At 51.7% G+C, this 21945-nt stretch overlaps 1 protein-coding gene across 4 annotated transcripts in view; it reads right to left on the bottom strand.

Moving 5' to 3' along the window:
• The window catches only part of DDR2 (discoidin domain receptor tyrosine kinase 2), a 150993-nt gene that overhangs the window by 105776 nt on the left and 23272 nt on the right, over window positions 1-21945 (bottom strand). The window contains exon 1 of one of the 4 annotated variants that reach the window (XM_041773657.1): window positions 18419-19588. The exons of the other annotated variants lie outside the window; for them this stretch is intronic. Within the exon in view, the coding sequence (XP_041629591.1) occupies window positions 18419-18598 (180 nt within the window). The 5' untranslated portion in view covers window positions 18599-19588. Of the gene's footprint in view, window positions 1-18418; window positions 19589-21945 lie in introns of those variants that run through there. 4 annotated transcript variants of the gene reach the window in all.

Below are 21945 nucleotides of genomic sequence, written 5' to 3'. Positions count from 1 at the left end.
AGCTTTTGAATGAGTGTTTACCATGTGTCATGTACTATTTGTAATGTTCTACATACATCGTTCCATTCAATGCCCACAACGACCCTATGAGATGGGAACGATTCTTACCACTAATTTGCACATGAATAAACTAAGGCTCAGAGAACTTAGTTAACCTGCCCGTGGTCATACAACTAGTAGGGAGCCGAGTTGACTCATGAGCTCAGCCAGTTTGGCTTCAGAGCCATGTATTGTAAGGTCTGTTCTAGGTGGAGAGATCTGTCTGCAGAACCCGGTGTCTCCCCAGTGAGTGACCTTTCCTGACTTCAGATTTCACCAAATTCACTCCCGCCTTCCCTACCAGTTGTCCAAACTCTGCATCGTCTCCCTTCTATAAAAATTTTTTAAGAATAAAAAACCTTAAAAAGCAAACAAACAAACAAACCTTTGCCCAAGCCCCAGCACACAGGTATAAATAATATGAAATGAGAGAGGTGATGAACAGCATAGCTAGAGATGTAAGCCTAAAACTGAGACAATATAGACAATATCCCAGGAAGTGGTTTTCAGAGGTAGGGCACCTTCTGGGCATCCTGAAATCATGGACTTTCCCAAAATTCATAACCCCCATGTTCGCTTCTGTCTGCACCCCACAGCGGGTGGCTGCCTGGGAGGTGCCGCTCAGCCCCAAGATGCTAAGTAGAAGGACTGTGTGGATGAGTCACCCAATCTGGAGAGTATAGAAAAGTCAGGAAGGAAGGAACCGGCTATAAAACTTCCCTGCTATCCTCCCACCTGCCCGGGTCGGAAGCTCCTCTGTTCCTCCTCCGCCTCCCTGGGGTTACCCATGAAGACGAGAAACCCACTGGGAAAAGAGCTGAGGAGCCTGCAAAAATCAGCTGCATGATCCATGAATGGAGCCTGGCAAAGAGTAACCAGAAAATTCGAAGCCATCAACAAATAGAATATTAATAGAATACCAACTATATATGCAAGGCAATCTGGAGATAGAAAGTCCTTGCCATTTTGTTTAAATCTACCTCCGTTACCAACACAGGGCTGGAAAGAGAAAACCCACAATGAATTTGAAAATTTCAACCCAGTAACAGTAGAATTGGGAGGTGGCTCCCCAGGGGGTAGAAAGCATCCTGCCTGAATCCTTGGGGAAGAAAAGAAAAAAGGCAAACATTTGAGGGAAGGGGAATCTCTATCCTCAACCCGCCATGAGCTTGGATCTCGACTGAACAATTATCATTCTTCCTGTACTCCTGGGAACCAGCTCATAGCATCCAGGACTGGAGCTAACCCAAACTGGCCATTTCTCTGGGATAATATTGTTTTTGGTTCCCTCCGCGTGATTGGCCAAACCCCCTTGAGCACAGAGGAAACACTGTTTCCTTTTGACCAAATTCACCCCTTTTATTTCTCACAGGAAAGGAGTGACTTTTTCCCATCATGCAGGAAAGAGAGCAGAGGGTAGGGCACCACAGGGAATGGCAAGATGGAGAACAGTGAGTTAAGGGCATAGGCTTTGGTTCCGGTTGCGGTTCTCTACTTTCTAGCTGTGACCTGGCAAGTGACCTAACCCTAGTGGGCCTCCCTGTGTCATCTGTAGGAGGCAGTGGATAATACTGACCTCCTAGGATTTTTGAAACTCCAGGGATTTTTAAAAACCTTGCACATAATGTACCTGGTATTGTACTTAGCACATAGGAGGTTCTTAAAAATTGGTAACTGGTATGGTTTCCAAAAATACAGAAGGAGGTGATCATGAGATTTATTATTTTTTTAAATGTAAACAGCCAATTTGGGCTAAATAAGCTAAATAAGTTTTTCCTGTAGTTTATTCAACAGGCAGTAGCTGAGAACCTACTATGTGCCTGAATAAGTTAGGCCCTGGGGATAGAAAGATGAATGACACACTTTCCCAGCCTTAAGGATTTCACAGGCTAGCAAGGAGCGAGTATTACATAGACTTAAGAATAGCAGTGTGAGAAGTGTTGTAGAGGAAAGTGCTGTGTGAGCAATGAGGAAGGAGCAATTAATTAACTTGGCTGGAGGCAACTTAGTGTGAGTCAGGACAGAAGTACTGGTCTGAGCTCTTCTGCCCATTTCTGCGTGTGACTTGGACCATGTGACCAGGAGTAAGGCATAAGGAGCACGTCCTGAGCTTTAGGCCAAAGAGATGAGTATTAGAGAGCACTCCTGACTGCTCACTTGCACACACACACACACACACTCCCAAGCATGACAGTGTAAGCACTCCGACATATGCACACACACAGACATTCCGACTCACTTCCCAACTTTATCCAACACAGACATTCAACATCATCGTGCTCACACATGCCAATCAGTCCCCAGATGGTAGAGTCTCTCCCCCTGCACTGCTGAGGGAAGACCCCGGGGGCCACCTCCTTAAGCCATCTCGGTCCCAGCACGACACCCGAGGCCCTCTGTGATCCTGCCTCTCTCCAACTCTCTAGCCCCACCCACCCCATGCCACTGTTACCCATGCACTGCTTTACTAAATATTAACTGAGTGCCTACTATGGGCAAGTCTTTGGGCCAAGCCCATTCTCTTTGACATGGCTGCGTCCACGGGCCAAAGTGTGGCTCCCTGAAAGCCTCCAGGCATTTGCCTCTCGATCTGTTCCTTCTACACACACCGCCAACATGACACCATCACCAGCATTCCCCTTCCCACCGTCATGGCCCCACAGAACTGACCACATGCCTCTGGGGCCCCACCCAACCTGCAGTGGGAGCCGTGCCCATGACAGCGTCCCTTCCTTCCAGTTCTTGTTCACCTACCCCACACCCACTAGCCTGTGATCTCTGTACTGTGCACTTGCACATCCCCCCGGGACCATGAGAAGCTTACGGGAAGTGCTTGCAGAGTGAAGCAGTGTTTCTGCCCAGTTCCCAGTGTTTGCACCATTGATCCCTCCCCGTTCAAGTGGTTCTAGAAAGAACGCTTTTCGTGGGCCTCCAACACTGATATTTGCTTTATGAGCAACAATTACAACATAATTAGCAAATGATATACAAGTCTGGTACAGTGTTCAGACTTCTGACTGTACTGTGGGTTCAAAACGAAAGGGAGAAGGAGTACTTCCTGGGCTTTTAGGCCAAATAGATGAGTGTTAGAAAGCATTTGTGACAGGGACAGAAAGTACCACGACGGTGGGCAGGGGGGGGCGGGGGCTGGGCAGAGGGGGATGGGGAGTTCCTGCTCGATGGGTGTAGAGTTTGAGTTTTACGAGATGAAAACAGCTACAGAGACAGACAGTGGTAGAGGTTGAATATTCTGAACACAGTTGACCCTTGAACAACACGGGTTTGAACTACACGGGTCCACTTATATACGGATGTTTTCCCATAAAGACAGTACAATACTGTGAATGTATTTTCTCTTCCTTATGGTTTTCTTAATAACATTTCCTTTTCTCTAGTTACTTTACTATAAACACACAGTATACAACACATACACAAAACATGTTAATCGGCTCTTGTGTTAGGCCTTCTAGTCAACAGTAGGCTCTAGTAGTTAAGATTTGGGGGAGTCAAAAGTTATACACAAATTTTTGACTGCACAGGGGATCAATGTCCCTAGCTCTCATTCATATTCTTCAAGGGTCAACTGTATATTTAATATAACTAAACTCTATCCTTAAAAATCGTTAAAATGGAATTTTTGTATTATATGTATTTTACCATAATTTTTAAAAATGGAGGAAAAATGGGGGATTTGTTGGTGAAAATACAGCAAAGGAATAGTCCATTCTCACCAAAAGATAAATGGTGCACTTTACCTTGTTCATTGATTACCTATGGAATTGGGTCAGTCCTGCTCTGAGTTTTTAATTCCTTGCAGGCACATCCCTGTTTCTCCTTCATTCACTCTTCAGCATCTATCACTGAGCATCTAACATGTTCCGGGTTGCATGTTAAATGCTGGATACCCCAGCAGTGAATTAAGGATCTATGGATGATTGGAGCACACTGAGTCCTGTGACAGAAACGGCCAGCACACAGCTGTTGAGAATGAGAAGGATCTCTGCAGGTGAGGGCCTGCAGAAGGGGGGAGTAGGGGGGGCCCTGAGAAGATGAAAGCCCAGACCTGAAGGATGAGTCACCAGGAGAAGGGTCAGGTGACATTGGCTGCTCCTGGCAAATAAAATAATCTGCAAGAAAGTCCTAAGCAGAAAAGAGTTTGGCTGGTTCAAACCAAAAAGAACCCCAAGTGGCCAGATTGGAGATGACCAGAGCAGGGTGGAGGGGTGGAGGGGGAGATACCACACAGTTTCACAACCATGTGCTGTGGACTGAATTGCAGGCATCTCCTCCCCCCGCCCCAAAAAATGCGTATGTTGAAGCCCTAACCTCTACTGTGACTGTATCTGGAGACAAGGCTTACAAGGAGGTAATTAAGGTTAAATGAGGTCATAAGGGAGGGAGCCAGATCCTATAAGAACAGTGTTCTTAGAAGAAGAAAAACCAGAGGGCTCACTTGCTCTCCCTCTGTGCCACGTGGGGACATGGCAAGAAGGCAGCCAGCCATCCAGCCAGGAGGGCAGCTCTCCCCAGAATTTGAACCCTGCTGGACCTTAATCTTGGACCTTCTAGCTTTCAGGACTATGAGGAAGTAAATGTCAGTGTGTGAGCCATGCAGTCTATGGCATTTTGTTACAGCAGCTCAAGCTGACGCATGCATCATGGTAAGAGCTTTGAGTTTTAGACAAAGGGAATCAATGAAAAAATTTAAGCAAGGGAGTGACATTAGCTAATTTATTTTTTACGATCAACGTGTTTGCTGGCACTGGGGAGAAAGGTGGGGAAACACCAAAGGGGGCAAACTAGAAGCTATTGGGGTCACAGTCATGAGGCATGTCATGAAGGCAGCCAGGACTGGGACAATGGCGCTGGCGAGGGTGGGAGCTGGGCAGACCTGAGGTATGCTCTGGAGCACAAAACACACCTTGCAGACGGCTCATGGATGGAGAGAGGAACCATCGGGATGGCTGAGTGTTCTGGCTTGACTGGCTCAGTGGATGGGTCGCCATTGATCAAGTATGGGAAGGAAGGAGCAAAGTTGGGGGATAAGTCAATTCGGTCTGGGCCATGGCAAGCTTAAAATACCTATGAGTCATCCAAGAGGAAATATCAAGAGTTCTGACTGTTATCTGCATCTGGAGCTCGGGGGAGAGGAGGGGTTGGAGGCAGAAAGTTGCGAGACAGAAGCATACAGACAGCGCGGTGAAGTCTGAGACTAGCAGAATCACACGGTGTATTTGAGAAATGGAGAAGAGGGAGGGGTCAGAACCCGGAGAGGCCTTTTCTACTCTACCACACTGCCTCTTTTTGCTCAGATTTATCAATGGGGGCAAAATAGGTAAATACATAGAATATAGAGGATAAAATGGGCATAGCAGAGTCCACTGGTTAAAACCCTAGAGTCTGTCTTTTTCTCTTAAAGTAGAGTGCTATAGGTGGAGGAAAAAATGAAGAGAGATCTGAATTATTGAGGATACTCATAAAATGAATTCTAGTTTAATTAAGGCTTGTGGGGTTTTTTTTTTCAAGTAAAGCAAGCCCCCTCTCTTCCTCCTCTCTCTGATAATGATTAGATAGGTGATTGATATAGATAAGCTGCTGCCCATAAATAAAAATGCAAACTCCATGAATCTAAAATGCCTCCTATTTTCATCTTTAACAAGTCACAAGAAAAAGAAGAGGCCAGAGTGGCCCTAACATTAGCTCTTTCCTCTCCCAAGATTCACTAAGCATTGGTGTCACCTTCAAATTTTCCAGTGAAGAGAAATTGTATCGTGGGGGTAGGGGGTAGCTGGGTGACGGGCATGGAGGAGGGCACGTGATGTTGTGAGCCCTGGGTGTCATACAAGACTGATGATGCATCACTGACCTCTACCTCTGAACCAAATAATACATTATATGTTAATTAGCTGAATTTAAATTTTTAAAAGAGAGAGAGAAATCATTTCTTTATGAGTCAAAGGAGTTCTTCACTGCTCTGGACCTGACACTGTCTCTCTGACATGAAGCCATACGGTCTACGGGGGAATAGAAGCAGAGTAAGGCTCCCATATCGTTCCTGAACCAGAGAATACTGGCTCCCAACAGGTGCCCTCTGAGAGGCTCCTTCCATGTACAAACTTTTAAATGATGTATTAATTTTCTTTAAAAGGGATGGTAGGGGAAAGAATCTGGAAGTATATTTGAGTTGATTATAATATCTACAAAATCAACATCTTTATATCTAATTACAGAACTAAAATGGACAATTAGAGCCCATAATTAAAGGATGCATATAACAATGAAATTACAGTGTGCAATGAGTTGGGAGAAATCCTAATTATACTCTGGGAACCTGAAATCCCTGGCACTGCCTCACATTGCTATTCTCATCGCCAAAACCGTCTATGTGAGCTCATCTCAGAGGTTTTCTGTGTCTCTGAGCGGGTCTGTTTCATAGGGACAGAGGGCCCCTGAGAAGGTACGCCTGGGCCCCTTTCTCTGAGACCAACCGGCGCAGTCCGCCCTTATCAGAAAGACCAGTGCACTGGGAAACATACCTCTGTCATGATTAGGGTGATGGAAAACGGTTCTCTGGACGGTTTGGAAAAATAACTCTTTCACCATCATATAGTGGATAGGGATTTGCCCAAGTCTTTATGATTTGGAAGCATCATCAAAACATTGAGTCAATTAAATAAGAAACAAAGAAGAGAGTATTTATGAATCTATATGTACATCTGTGTGTGTGTATATATATAGTCTAGTGTATATACTAGTATACACTAGTATTTACTAGTATAGTGCATCTGTGCACATCTCTATGCAGATCTAGTTTAGTAAATATATATGTAAAATGTACATATTTTAATAAATAATAAATAAAATAAATAATAATAATAAATAATATATATATTTTTTAGGGGGATGTGAAGAAAGATAAATACATATTTCATGTAGGTCCAGCCAATAGTGAGTGGGCTACTTTGCAAAGAACAATTCAGGAATATAACAGGTGACAAATCAGAAAAGCCAAAGTCAAAGTATAAGAGAGAAAACGTGGAGAAACAAGAAGCCTGGGGGTCTACCTGGATGGAGCGCTGATATAGCGGCAGGGACCTTTACCAGCACTTGCACGTGTGTTGGCTCACTGACGCCTGGTCACAACCGTACAAGGTGGGCACGACTCTTGAGGACGACCTAGCTGATGGCATGGAGTGGGGAATCCCTGGCCCAAGTGCAGCAGGCGGGGTTAGAACCCAGCACCGATCCTCTGAAGGCTTCTGACACCAACACAGTGACACCACGAGGCCTATCAGGGGCCCGGGCTCCGGTAGTTCTGGAAAGGATGGGCTAACACAGGGGGAAGGTGCAGTACTGAGGTTGTGGGGGAAAGTTGGGCACTGGGGGCAGCCCTGGGGGGCAGATCAACAAGGGGAAGAGATAGAAGGGTGCCCAGAGGATGGGACTAAGGGGCCAGCCGGTCTGATGGGGACAGTAAGTCAAAGATGACTATGTTTTTGAATGAAAATGAAAAAAAGAAAAGAATTATTGTCAGTAATGGGAGACAGGATCAGGGAAGGAAGAATAGAAGGGAAATGTGAGGCTCTTGCACAGATGCTGTGCCCGTGAGAGGCCTGGGGGGCTCCCTGGGGAGGCGTCCTTCAGGCAGCTACAGCTTGGACTAGAGGTCAGGCTGGCCAGGCTCCCCAGCAGGCGGTCTCTGAGGAGGGGAGACCCAGGCCAGGGGGCACCTGAGACCCAAAGGAGGGGACCATGGGAGGGGAAAAGAGGCCCAAGGGGAAGGGTGTGACCCCAAGCAGGAAAGGCGTGAATAATCAACCATCGGCCACCAGAGGCTCCCAGCCCTAACCCACACTAGCCCCCCGCTTCCGCAATCACAACCCACACCCCTGGGAAACGGTGCCCTTCAGGAAGTCGTAAGGTCACGACCACCCCGTGGCAGGGAGGAGAGGCACAGCCCCCAGAACATCGTGGCTGCGACAGCGCTGTACGGGACACATGCGGCTGCCTTCACGCCGAGCACAAGAGAACCATCGAGAACTGTCGAACCTCTACATTGTAAACCTGAAACTCGTAACACGGAGGGCCGGTTCTTCTTGGGTTGAAAGAACAAAGACAGTCACGATCATCGTTACTCATTGCAACTGCTCCCCAGTAAGCTCTGCAAGGCCCGGGAGGGCGTCCGACAGGTGCACTGCTCAATCCTCGGGCCTCCTGCTTAGCCTGGCACTGGCCAGAGTACGTCCTGAGTATCAAGGGAATGGACGGGGCACTGGAGGGGCCTCACTGGTGAGAGGTTAGGAGGAGGCACTCATCGAGTCCTGTTCCTACGACGTCCCCTGCGTCCCTGTCCCCCCAGACCCAGGCCCCAGACGAGACGCATTCACATGTCACAGGGCACGTGCGTGCCTGACGGCGAGCAGAGGCCAGGCCACATCCCTCATCTACTGTGAACCTCCTGGGCCACGAGAAGAAGATCCCATCCACCCCTTGAAGCACTGCAACGAGCACAGAATGTTTACCAGGCCAAGGGGGAAAAGCATCAGCCCGGGCCCCGAGGTTGCCTACACGGAGTCCTTGCAGTGACCCTCGCGACGTGTATCTCCTGGTGGCTCTGCATCTCCAGCTGGATTCTGAGCAATACACTCCAGGACAGCCTCCGAAAAGATGCACCCCGTCAGTACAGATCTGATGTCTGCTGGGGGCCATCCCTGTTCTAGACGGCGGAGATGGAAGGGACTGGAACAAAGACAGGCAGGGGGCCACTGCCCTGTGACGTGAGTGCCAGACCGCCGGCTCCGACGGGGGCTCCTCCGACGGCATCTGGAGCCCTGTCTTCAGGGACACAGAGACACAGAGAAGAAGGCTCCCTGATGACAGAGGCGGGGTCCAAGTGACCACAGGAGCCCCCCAGAAGTAGAAGAGACAGGGAAGGATGCTTCCCCGGAGCCTTCCCGGGGGCCCTGACCCTGCTGACACTGTGACTCGGGCCTTCTAGTCTCCAGAACTGGGAGGCAATGGGTGGCCCTTGGCTGGAGCTGCCCCGTTTGTGGGCACCTGTGAAGGCAGCCCTAGGAAAGTAATCAAAAAAAGTCAAATTCCTTCATTCTTTTTCTTCAAGAGTATCTGTCCCATAAATCACAGACTAAGTAGGGTCCGAAGTGTCCAGTCTCACATCCTCATGCTAGACCTGACCCGGGTTTTTGCAGGTCAGGGAATTGGTGCTCACTTGTGGCTCTACGTTCGCTTTCATTGGCTTCCCAGAAAAACTGGGTTTTACAAATGAGCCCCTGCTTGTGGGGTATAGTTTGCCAAACTGAATGTTTTAATATCACCTATGAGAGCTTTATTCATCTTGGGCAAGAAGTGCTTTGGTGCCCCCCCCCCTTTACAGTTTCTACTGGAGGCGGGTGCCTCACGGCCTCAGCCTGGCCCTGTTCCGCTCAGACTTTTCACGTTCTTTTCACTAGTTGGCGTTTTTCCAGGTTGAATTGTTCTCCTCCAATGACCAATAATTCTTGGTCTCCAGTGACTCTGCCAGTTGATTCATCTGTTTTTCAGCATTTTTTAAAATATTTTACTGAACACTGATATTTCCTGCAGATAATTGAGGAAGATGCCAATTAAGGCCAATCCTAACCAGATGCCTCTAGGGCCTTTTTAGATGCTGCCCTGTGAAGGGATGGGGTGGGGCTAGGGGGCCAGGGTCATTGTTGGGACTGCTGGGGTGTCCCTTGTAATTCTCCTGCCACATTTATGCCACCCGAGCCAGGCTCCACACTGGGATGCCGTCTTGAGAACGCTCCAGAAGGGGGGGGTATCTGGGTGAAAACAACTCACCCGGCGTTGGCCCCTCGCTGGCCACTAGTGCATCTCTTCTGAACAACTGCCTCTAAGTGTGTTAGGCCGTGAGTTTTTTGTAAATTGTTTCTGTATTCTTCTGGGGTTTTTCTAAGTACAATTTCAATGTAACTCCCTGCTCATGATCCACTCTTCACCTAGTGGTTTGTTTTATTTTTTATTTTTTTGTTTGTTTTTTTTTTCTTTGTGTGTGTGTGTGTGTGTGTGTGTGTGTTTTGTGTGTGTGTTTTATTTATTGTGTTTTATTTTTTAAAAGATTTATTATTTATTTATTTATTTATTTATTTATTTATTTATTTATTTGAGAGAGAGAAAGAGAGCGCGCGCACAAGGAGGGGGGCAGAGGCAGAGGGAGAGAGAATTTCAAGCAGACTCCACTCTGAGTGCAGAGCTCATTGTGGGGCTTGATGGGAGCTCAATCCCATGACCCCGATATCAAGACCTGAGCTGGAACCAAGAGTCAGACACTTCACCGACTGAGCCCCCCCAGGCGCCCCACCCCAGGCCCTGCCTAGTGTTTTACTCAAGGGCTATATCACACGTGGCTGCTCTAATAAGAGGGCCTGACTCCATCAGCATCCAGCTCTGGGTTTCCAGCAAGGTGCTTGCTCCCTTCCATCCTCCGTCTCTTCATCTATAAAACGGACGAATAATATCTATCCTTCCTTCTCATGGTAGTTATGAGCCAAGAGAATGGTAGATGCTGAGGTGCCTTGCTGCTAAATTAAGTGCTGTGTGAGAGCTTACAAATGCATCTGTATAAGGAAGTATGGTTTGGGGCAGCCCTGGTGGCTCAGCGGTTTAACGCTGCCTTAGGCCCAGGGCCTGATCCTGGGGACCCAGGATCGAGTCCACGTCAGGCTCCCTGCATGGAGCCTGCTTCTGCCTGTGCTTGTGTCTCTGCCTCTCTCTGTGTGTGTGTGTCTGTCATGAATAAATAAATAAAATCTTTAAAAAAAAAAAAAAGGAAGTATGGTTTGTAATCACAGAACATGGGAATCGCGGGACTGAGGGTAAATTACGGCATGTGCAGACGATGAATAATCCTGTAATCATTCAGAAAATAATCGACTTAGAGATGATAGATGATAGGCAGGTGGGTAGACAGACAACTGATAGACAAACAGATGAAAACGGTTCCATTTGGAAAATGTGCAGGGAGGGGAAAATGTGCATATAGGTCGGCCTGCGCAACTTCAGAGGCAGAAAGAATCAGCATCAAGCCTTAAATGTCAAGGAAAGCACTTGTCTCTGGGGAGTCCAAAGAGATGCCTGGGAAGGGAGATTTTACTTCTCATTTCATATCCTTCTTATATGCTGGGATTATGGATTATCAGCGATTTTCAGGTTTTTTAATTTTACAAATATTTAAGGAAACACGGTGTTGCATAAATGCCTGCAGCCAATGCTGGATGATTTTATATACACTCCCCGGAAAGCAGACATTTTCCATCATTAGCTGCTTCACGCACACTTTTTCAACAGCTGGGAGAACTAATCCCACAGTGATGAAGAGGCGTGCCCAGGGTCACACAACCAGGAGGTCGGCGTCAAGGCAAGGACCCACGGTCCACTCTGCCTCTAGCCCTGTGCTCTCGCCACCGTTCCCACTGGCTCTGTTGCCGTCACAGTACATCTGTCCTTCGTGTGCTCATTCGTTCAGTCCACTAATGCTGAGGCCTACCCTGGGCTTGGCACCATACTTGGTTCCAGAAAGAGCTGCAAAGATGGACAAGGCAAGATTTATGCCCTTAAGCAGCTCACGGTCTCTTGTGCCGTTAATAGGAAACAGGAGGAAGCAGAAGGCTCCCTGGGCAGACAAGGCCAACAGCTGGGGATGGCCCAGCCACCCTGGTTACGCTCATGAGGTTGAGTCAGAAGATGACTCTGGTGCCCCTTCTTCTTGAGGGGCCTTTGTGCTGGAACGTGCCAAAGATGCCCTCAATGTCTCTGCTCAACCAACCTCTTGGTTTGGTCCGATGTGGACATATACGGGGAGTGGAGAGAAAGGAGGGGAGCCGGGTATTGGTGGAAATCTGGAGGGAGAGAAGGGCTCTGGCCAGGTAGGAGCCACACGTGGACTGGACGTCAAGCCGGTGGCTGGCTTGAGGGGAGGGGAAGCTGTGAGGTTCATATTTACATGCTGGCCAAAAAAGAAGAAAAATTCCTCTGACTCACGATGAACACAGACTTGCTGTGGGCCACCGTGTGATTTTTCTTAGGATTTAGGGGAATACTGTAAATGGTCTACATGCTCCTTTCCCCTGAAATATGTGGGGATCACAGGCTGGGGTCTGTCTGGACCAGCAACAAAGGATTTAGAGAAGTGTGCACCTTCCTCTCAAAAGTTTCCTTAATTTGGTTTTTCTCACGTGGAGCTGAATTTTTACTCAAACGAGAATATCTATTGTACCCTGGGCAGGAGCCCTGGGTCTGGCAAGGGGCAGTACGTACAGATGGCCAAAGGACGGGCAACGGGTTCATTGTCCGTTGTAAGCCCTAGGGACAGCTCATGAGGACAAGGAACAGGAGCTGGGAAGTGCACAACTTGACAGCTGGGGAGGACCGGAGGGCCACTTCAGGCGACAGTTCCAATGCGGGCAGGGGATGGATGAATAAGCACACCCAGGACACGGAAGGAACCCGGCTCCCCCCGGCTTTGACGCTGCGAGGAAGCTTGGCAACCAGCTATCACCTCCCGCACATGACAGGTGTGCCACTGTGCTGTCCCCAGAACAAGCAGAGGCGCAGACACGGGAAGCTAGGGGGACATGTGCAAGAAATAGCAAGTCTGACGGGGATCTGATTTTAAGAGAAAAAAAAAAAGCACGAAGGGAACAGATGGGAAGTGAAGCTGGAGGGATGGGTTGGGAGGTGCTTCCGAAAGGCGTCGAACAGGAGACCAAGGGGATGCGATCTTGGGTCTTTTACTGTGTAGAAGTCAGACAACCACTATGTGTGTCAGAGCAGAGCTCAGGTAGCACCCTTGCATTTTTTTTTTTTTTTTGGTCCCCACGAATGTGGGAGGACTTCTGACTGGAAAAGAAGAAAACCCTTCAGAGTTCCAGGGAAGGAAAGAGCTCACTGAGATTTCTCGTATTTTCTCTCTGAAAACATCAAATACTCCTTTATAACAACATTCCCTTTTTTAAAAAAATTACATGACTTCTTTTATTTCTTTTCTGATATAACAAAAGCCATACATGCCCATTGATGAACATCCAATTTGATGAAGAACCAAAATGACTCTTCCGGTCTCCTCACCTAAAACCAAAGCCGGTTAATATTGTGATGCAATTTCATCGGAGTTTTTCTTCTGTGGATTTTACATCATTACTGAATACCATATTTATATGACTTTATAACTTCTAATTCACTTAATATAAAACCATAAATACCGTCTTATGTTATTTAAAATTCTCAGAGGCAAAAAAAAAATTTAAAAATAAATAAATAAAATTCTTAGAGGCATCATTTTAAAGGCTTATGATCTGTATGTGTAACCACACTCTCGGGCTCGGCCATTCGCATCCTTCCTCTTGCCTCCTTCATGCTACACATTGTTGTGAGCAGCTTTTGTTCCCTTCTGAATATTTCCTTAGAACAGACTCATGAGAGCAAAATTCCCACATCAATAGTATGGACTGTTTTTTTTTAATATTTTTTTTAAGATTTATTTATTTATTTATGATAGAGAGAGAGGCAGAGACACAGGAGGAGGGAGAAATAGGCTCCATGCGGGGAGCCCGATGGGGGACTCGATCCCGGGACTCCAGGATCGCACCCTGGGCCAAAGGCAGGCGCTAAACCACTGAGCCACTCAGGGATCCCCAGTATGGACTGTTTTTAAGGCCATTGGCGCACCTCATTGAATTGATTTACAACTCAGGGTGGGGGCAGTTCTTATGCATCTGACAACACATAACTCTTAAAACTAGAGTTTTTATTGAATGAAAGTAGTTTCTCCGTTTTGATGCCTTTCCTTTAATGACAAAGAAATATTTCATATTTGAAGGAGAGAAAATCCTCCATAAAATTAGACTGCTGGGGGGAAGGGTGGTGAGAAAACACAGCACCCAGGAAACCTAGTGCGCCCTCACCCTGGACCACCTTTGCTTCCTTTCTCCAGTCTCCTGATCAGTGCTCCGGCCCTCCCTTCCCTGACTCCCCACCCCGCCCCATCTTCTCCCAGCCTCTCAGATCCCGGGACAACGTGTGTCTGTGGTTATCCAGGGGAATCCCATCTTGTGTTTCCTAGTAAAGGACGCAAGTCCACACACAGAGGCTTCTGCACCCTTGCCCAGGGCTCTGGAAAGTACGGTTTGCAACGAGATGAGCGGTGCTTTCCGGATCCTCACGGCCTGTGTGTTTCTCATCATCCCCCCCTGGGAGGCAGTTGCTGGCTTTTGTTCCAAAGCCACCCGAGGCTGGTCCTTCTCCTCCCAGGACAAGGCCACTTCTCTAGAGCTAGTGCTGGGGAGACCACCAGTCTCTTGCACAGTCAAAACCCCCTGCTCCCTTTCCCTTCGGGCACAGCTCTGCTCCCAGACTCCTTCACCGCCCCCCTGCTGGCCTCCTCCCGAGCCTCCTAGCCTCCGCCTCTACCTCCTTCCCCTTACAATCTTCCTTGTTGGCTGCAGCAAAAGCAGGCCTTTCCGGAGCAAGATTCCTCTCACCTTGCAGCTCTGTCCAAGCATCTCCGTTACTTACATGGGAAGTCGGTATCCGGGAATGGGTCCATAAAGATGTACCATGGGCTTTTTAATGGGCACTCGTGAAGCACCATAGGGGCTGGGCCATGAGCTCTGAGTCTAGAGAGGGGAGCTGACCTAGACGTGGGACGGGTCACGAGCCTCCAGCCCTCGCCTCCCTCCGGTTCTCCAGGCCTACACACTCCACAGCTCGTACTCGACGTGTTTCAAACTGAATTTGCTCTCTTCTCCCCAAATCCAAGCTCTTTGTATAATGGTTCCACTATCCAGGTTCTCGATAGATACATGTCAGGAATATGGGGAGATCTGAGGGCAGGGGATTTTTGACTTGTAAGTGTCCATCTCACTTACTCACTTCTTTAGTTGTGTTTAAAGGCATAAAGGGGTGGCTAGCAGTTGAGCAGCTGCCTTTGGCCCAGGTTGTGATCCCGGGGTCCTGGGATCGAGTCCCGCATCAGGCTCCCTGCAGGGAGCCTGCTTCTCCCTCTGCCTGTGTCTCTCCCTCTCTCTGTGTCTCTCATGAATAAATAAATGAAATCTTTTCTTTAAAAAAAGAACATAAAGAGGTACAGAAGCAAATAAGACACCCCCCCTGCCCCCCGTTGTAAGCATGTAATAGTGGGGGAGACGCAGAGCTTCCTGGCCACTGCCACCTCGTCCACCCAAACTGTGCCTCCCAAGCCTGGGGCTCTCCAGACCCACCGCCTAGCTCAACCATTCACTTCGGGAGAAGTGGACTAGGACATCTCCACACATTTTCATGACTCTCCTCTACTTGTCTTCTACCAAAACCCAACCAATCCAGATTATTAGAACGACAATATCTGTGTGTATCAAGAACTAAGGGTAAAAAACATTAACAAAAATCCCTGCCATCCGTGACGTTATAATCTGGGCCAAGAGAAACTGTCGTCTGAACAGATAATTTCCATATAATACGGTATGTGGCCAGACCTTGCGGGAGTTGCAGCCAACGCCAAGAGAAGGGGTCATCCAGGCCAACCACAGACTCAGGGAGATGCAGGGAAAGTGGGGTGAGGGGCGAGGAAACCTGCCAACTGGAACTTGAGTGAGGAGCAGTTAGTTCATAGCGGGGAAACCAGAATTTGAACCCAGGTCTGCCTGACTCCCCAGTTCATGTTTTTCCCACCATCCTGTTTCATGGTGGGCTCTCCAGGGATAGTCACTGAACCCAAGAAGAAACAAATGAATCAATGACTACATTATACTTCTTCCAGTGGAGAGAACTGCCGAAATGTCAGCCCAGATAGTAGCTTTGGCTATAAGACCTCCACGTTCTCGGGGCACCCAGGTGGCTCGGCGGTTGAGTGTCTGCCTTCGGCTCAGGGCGTGATCCTGGGGTCCTGGGATCGAGTCCCACATCGGGCTCCCCGCAGGGAACCTGCTTCTCCCTCTGCCTCTGTCTCTGCCTCTCTCTCTCTCCGTGTCTCTCATGAATAAATAAATAAAAATCTTAAAAAAAAAAAAAAAAGACCCCCATGTTCTGACCAGCTTAGGGACTTCCTGCAACAAAGCAGGGGGTTCTCAACATAGGAAGCGCTAATTCACTCCTACAACCTCTCAGAATTGGCTGGAGGTAAGATAGTCTGGAATTGAGGAGGGGACCCCCTGCTTTCGTCCACTCCAGCTCCTCAGGCCTGGTGTCCCGGGCTAAGCAGACGATGGGAGAAGAAGCTAAGTAAGCCTTAGGCTCCGAGAGCTACAGCAAAGATTCCCATAGAATCCCACGCTAAACCACGCTGGCCCCAGACACTCTGGATAAGAAAAGGGATCCTAATCCTATACCACCTCCTCTGAAACTCGGTTCTGGAAGGAAGACGGCCAGGATTTCCAAGGCATAAAGATCAGAGCAGGGTGCCCACATCCTCAAGCAGCTACACGGGGCTGTGCTCCCCGCCCCGACCCCCTGCTCCACTGGGTTTGCAGAGCAGATGCCTGGTGCCAGCCGCCCCCCTTCTGCACTTCCTGCCCCCCAGCCCAAGCCTCTGCCTTCTGTTTCTGTGTGCTTGGCACACACACGCAGCAAGCCTAGAGCTGGAGTGTGCCATCATTTCACAATTCAAAAACCCCAAATAAGAGACAGGTGGTGGGATTCTCCAAGGGAATGAAGAGAAGGCTTCCCAGCCCACGCCGTCTGAGTCTGGCTGCCCAGTGAAGAGCCCAGAGGTGGGCTGGGCTGAGGCTACTGTTCCAGGACGTTCTATCCAATCCCTTCCAGGCTGTTTGGTTCTTTGGTCCCAAACATTTCCACTCCTGTTTCCTCTTGGCTCCTCCCCATTCTTGAAGAAAAGCCAAACTTACTTTGTACAATTAATGGAATCAATTTGTGGAGGAAGGAGTCAGCTCAATAAAATTACAATCATTTCTTTAAGGAGGTTGTTATGAAAGAGGCCTTGGAAAGTCACAGACTCCTTGGTACCATTAGGATCGATCTGTGGCTCGAGACGCTTCATTGCCCACCTGGGAGTTACGTTTTATGACTCAGCTTCTCCGTGATGGATTAAGACGGGCTTGCAAATTTTGCCGCTGGGGCAAAGGATTATAGCTATTTCCTTTACTTCAAGGAAATATTTTAGGTTCATCGCATAAGCCAGTACCGGCAAACTTTTTTTTTCTTTTTTTCTGCAAGGTCCCAGATAGTAAATATTTTAGGCTTTGTGGGCCAAAAGGTCGCTGGCATAACTATTCAGCTTGGCCTAGGTAGCACAAAAGAAGCCATAGGCAATATGTAAATGAATGAGCAGAGCTGTGTGCTAATAAAACTTTATTTACAACACCAAGCAGCTGGATTTGGACCACCAATCCCTGATATAAACCGTCTGTTCTGTGCAGGAGTGTCAGCTGGAGGAGGGAGGGAAGCTCACTGCCAGCCTTAGAAAGGGAGTTGCTGCTTTGGTACGAGAAAAGTCTGAGGCCTCCGTCTTCTACCGTTATCTAAGTAACCTCAAAGGATACCAGAAACGGCACTTCTAACATGATCCCCAGGGGGTTTGTACGCGTTACATCTGGAGACCACTGCACCTCAAACACCAAGCAAATTATGGACTCTGAGGTCTGAGGCCTGAGGCCTGAGACCCACAAGCTCCTGGGTGACACTGACGCTGTCAGCGGATGATGCTTTCATTAGCAAAGATCTCTTTTGGAGCATCCTCTACAAAACTCAGACCTGGGATGAACCGCGAGAGCTGGGGGGGTTCCAGCAGCCCCCCACCACCTACCCAGTTTCTTTACCCCAAAACAGATGACGCATGTGTAATACTGTGCTAGATGGAACACAAAAGCAAAAATACCTGACCGAGGCTCAGACCTTGGCTAAGAGGTTCTCACAATATTTTTTTTGGGGGGGGGGTGGGTACAAGAGGGGAGCTCACACACCTAAAAAATATTACTGAATACAAGAGTTCACATGGATGTCTAAGACAATGAGACATCAGTGAGGAAACTCTGGTGAACGCTATGGGTGTCTAGAAGGGATGCCCCCCCAACCCCATCCATCACAAAAGGAAGAACCAGGGGCTCCACATCCCCGGAAGCAGGAGCTTTGAGTTGGTTCAAGCGCAGAAAGAAATCCGGTGAATGTTGCCAGGCAGGAGCATGGAACCTGCCTCCTGGGGCCACGAGCTCAGGCCAGAGTGACTAATATAACGTGAGAAATTCTAAGGAAGTGAACATTGCAGGCGTGGAAGTGAGACCCTTGCTCTCGCAGCTGGGGGTGTATGGCACACATGCGGATCTCTGGGCTCCTGAATCATTCCCCCTTAAACCTGGCTGGGACCTGCACTCACCCTCCGCTGGGCAGGGGCATGGGAAGCGGCATCCCCCACAGCCGAGGCATCACCCCCAGGGCACGGAACCCCTGGGATGGCACCCAGATGGCACCCAGCCAGCAGGCCACGCTCTCCCCAGTCCGGCAGCCGCCTTCCTTTCCAGATCTCTCTTGCAGAACTCCTCAGCTGGATTGCCATTTGCTCCCTCCCCTCCACCCCACGTCCAGGGGGGTCCTGTTCACTGGTCACTCGGTGTCCCTGGTGCTGAGGTCACCTCCACCGAGAATGCCCAGTGGTGACCCACCCGTACCCCCACCCCCAGCCCCACCCCCGACGCAGTCGAGGACCACCCAGCCACAGGGCAGGCCCTTCCATCAGCACCCACCACCCTCCCAGCACCTCCGGGCACCTCCTTCCCCCCACCCCGAGCTCGGTTCTCCTTTCTGTTCCTTCCTGTTCCTGCCTCCTGCTTTCCAGGAGCACTTGGGCTGGGATCATCTCGTACTTGCTCGCTTTCAGGTCCCCTGCAGAGCCCCTCACCCATCACAGGTGCCCAATAACCAGTTACCGCGGGGACCTGGGGCGCTCAGAGGTCGGGCGGCGGCCCTCGGCTCAGGGCGTGACCCCGGGGTCCTGGGATCGAGTCCCGCGTCCGGCTCCCCGCAGGGAGCCCGCTTCTCCCTCTGCCTGGGTCTTTGCCTCTCTCCATGTGTGTCTTTCAGGAACCAATAAATAAAACCTTAAAACACAAAAACCAGCTCCTGCTTTTGTTAGTAGAGCCGCTCCAACCCCGAGGCCCTGGAGCCCCCGCTGCTCTCTGGCCCGGGCCCCGGCGCAGCATCCTCGCAGCCAAGGCCGCCCCGTCCCCGCCGGGCCCCGCGAGCCCTGGGTGGCGAGGCCGCCCCTGTCCTGCGGGCAGCCCCCTCGTGGCCGCGGAGGCTCCATCAGGGCGGCGGCGCGGCCTGGGTGCGTCTGTCCGTCCCGGCCCCAGATGCCCCCGACACCGCACGTCCCCCAGGACACCCGAGGCAGCGCCGCGCACCCGGACACGCGGCAGAGGGGCCAGCCTCGGCCCCACGCAACGGGGGGGGGGGGGCGGCTTCTAACGCAGGAAGGGAAATCACGTTCCAGTTGGAAATACAAACTTTTCCTTTAAAGGAGAAGCTAACGCTGGCAGCAATGCTCTGTTGAGCTTCGTCCTGGGGGAGCGGGGAGGGAAGACAGCGTGAGTGACAAGTGGACGGGAGACAGATGGAGAAACGCACAGGGAGCAGGGGGCCAGAGGGGGGAGCGGGAGGGGGAGCCGGAGGGGGAGCGGGAGGGGGGGCGGGAGGGAGGAACGGGAGGGAGGAGCGGGAGGGGGGAGTGGGAAGGGGGAACAGGAGGGGCAGGAGGGGGGAGTGGGAAGGGGGAGCGGGGGGGGGGGCGGGAGGGAGGGGCGGGAGGAGTGGGAGGGGGAGGGGACGGAAGGGGGGAGCGGGAGGGAGGAGTGGGAGGGAGGAGTGGGAGGGAGGAGCGGGAGGGGGGAGCGGGAGGGAGGAGTGGGAGGGGGAGCGGGAGGGAGGAGTGGGAGGGGGAGCGGGAGGGGGAGCGGGAGGGGCGGGAGGGAGGGAGGAGTGGGAGGGGGAGCGGGAGGGGCGGGAGGGGGGAGTGGGAGGGAGGAACGGGAGGGAGGAGCGGGAGGGGGGAGTGGGAAGGGGGAACAGGAGGGGCAGGAGGGGGGAGTGGGAAGGGGGAGCGGGAGGGGGGCGGGAGGGAGGGGCGGAAGGAGTGGGAGGGGGAGGGGACGGGAGGGGGGAGCGGGAGGGAGGAGTGGGAGGGAGGAGTGGGAGGGAGGAGCAGGAGGGGGGAGCGGGAGGGAGGAGTGGGAGGGGGAGCGGGAGGGAGGAGTGGGAGGGGCGGGAGGGAGGAGTGGGAAGGGGGAACAGGAGGGGCAGGAGGGAGGAGCGGGAGGGGGAGCGGGGGGGGGGGCGGGAGGGGGAGGGGACGGGAGGGGGGAGCGGGAGGGAGGAGCGGGAGGGAGGAGTGGGAAGGGGGAGCGGGAGGGAGGAGCAGGAGGGAGGAGCGGGAGGGAGGAGTGGGAGGGAGGAGCAGGAGGAGCGGGAGGGGGGAGCGGGAGGGAGGAGTGGGAAGGGGGAGCGGGAGGGGCGGGAGGAGTGGGAGGGGGACGGGACGGGAGGGGGGAGCGGGAGGGAGGAGTAGGAGGGAGGAGCAGGAGGACTGGCCGGGGGGGAGCGGGAGGTAGGAGCAGGAGGGAGGAGTGGGAAGGGGGAGCGGGAGGGAGGAGTGGGAGGGAGGAGTGGGAGGGAGGAGCAGGAGGAGCGGGAGGAGGGAGCGGGAGGGAGGAGTAGGAGGGAGGAGCGGGAGGGAGGAGTGGGAGGGAGGAGCAGGAGGAGCGAGAGGGAGGAGCGGGAAGGGGGAGCAGGAGGGAGGAATGGGAGGGAGGAGCGGGAGGGAGGAGCAGGAGGAGCGGGAGGGAGGAGTCGGAGGGAGGAGCAGGAGGGAGGAGTGGGAGGGAGGAGCAGGAGGAGCGGGAGGGGGGAGCAGGAGGGAGGAATGGGAGGGAGGAGCGGGAGGGAGGAGTGGGAGGGAAGAACGGGCTGGAGGGAGGGAGGAGCGGGCAGGAGGAGCAGGCGGGAGGCCCACAGGAGCGGGGTGGGAGAGGAGGGGACGGCGAGGGAGGAAAGGGAAGGCGCGGGTTGGCCCCGGTCCGGAGCACCCCTTAATGACAGTAAGGAGCCCCCTCAAGTGTTCCCGCTTAGATGCTGGGCTACTGGGTCCTCCTAGTAGGAGAGGCAGGAAACAGCCGCGGCGGCCCCGGACAGAATGAAATGCTTGGTGGCGACCTTCTCCAAAACAGGAGGAGGCCTGGCCTGGCCGCCAGAAGAGGCCAGAAGGGCTGGGGGGGCGGGGGGGGGGCCGCTTGAGGTCGGTGTCGGTGCAGGTGGGGAGAGGCGGCCAGACGGAGCGTCACAGCCGAGGCCGCGGGGCTGAAATATTAATTCCTGGAAACAGTCACTTGGGCCTGGGTGGCTGGGGAAGAAAAGTCCGCAGGGACAGTCTCTGGAAAGCAAAGCGGTTCGAGCCACAGACCAATCACGTTTGAGGAACCTCGTGTAACAGAGAAACCCCCCAATAACTCCGGGTTAGGGGTAGGTCCAGCCCCGAGCTGTTCACTGGGGTGGGCCCATGCTGGAGGCCCGAGGACCCCGAGGACCCGTATCAGGAGCCTGGGGGAGGGGGTGCTGGAAGCAGGGGGCAGGGAACAAATTAGTTTCAAGGCAATCTGTGGGAAGAAGGGGACCCCGCACGTTTACTACCCCAAGGAAGTGCTGGAGAAATGGGGAGGAGGCTCAGCCCCTGGATAATAAAGGGAAGGAAGGAGGGTCTAATCCACGGAGCACCTGAGGGTGCAGAAGAAATCACCTCCTGGAGGGGGTGAGGAAACACTGCCCCCCCTTCACCCCCACGACTCACGGGTCCACATCATTCATTCAGCAGGTTCTACAGAAGCGGTGAGGGGGGTAAGTTAAGTCAGGGGGTAC

Source organism: Vulpes lagopus, chromosome 11, assembly GCF_018345385.1.
Source record: "Vulpes lagopus strain Blue_001 chromosome 11, ASM1834538v1, whole genome shotgun sequence".
NCBI lineage: Eukaryota > Metazoa > Chordata > Mammalia > Carnivora > Canidae > Vulpes > Vulpes lagopus.
Note: the sequence above shows the minus strand (reverse complement) of the source record. Positions and strands in the feature narration are given on the sequence as shown.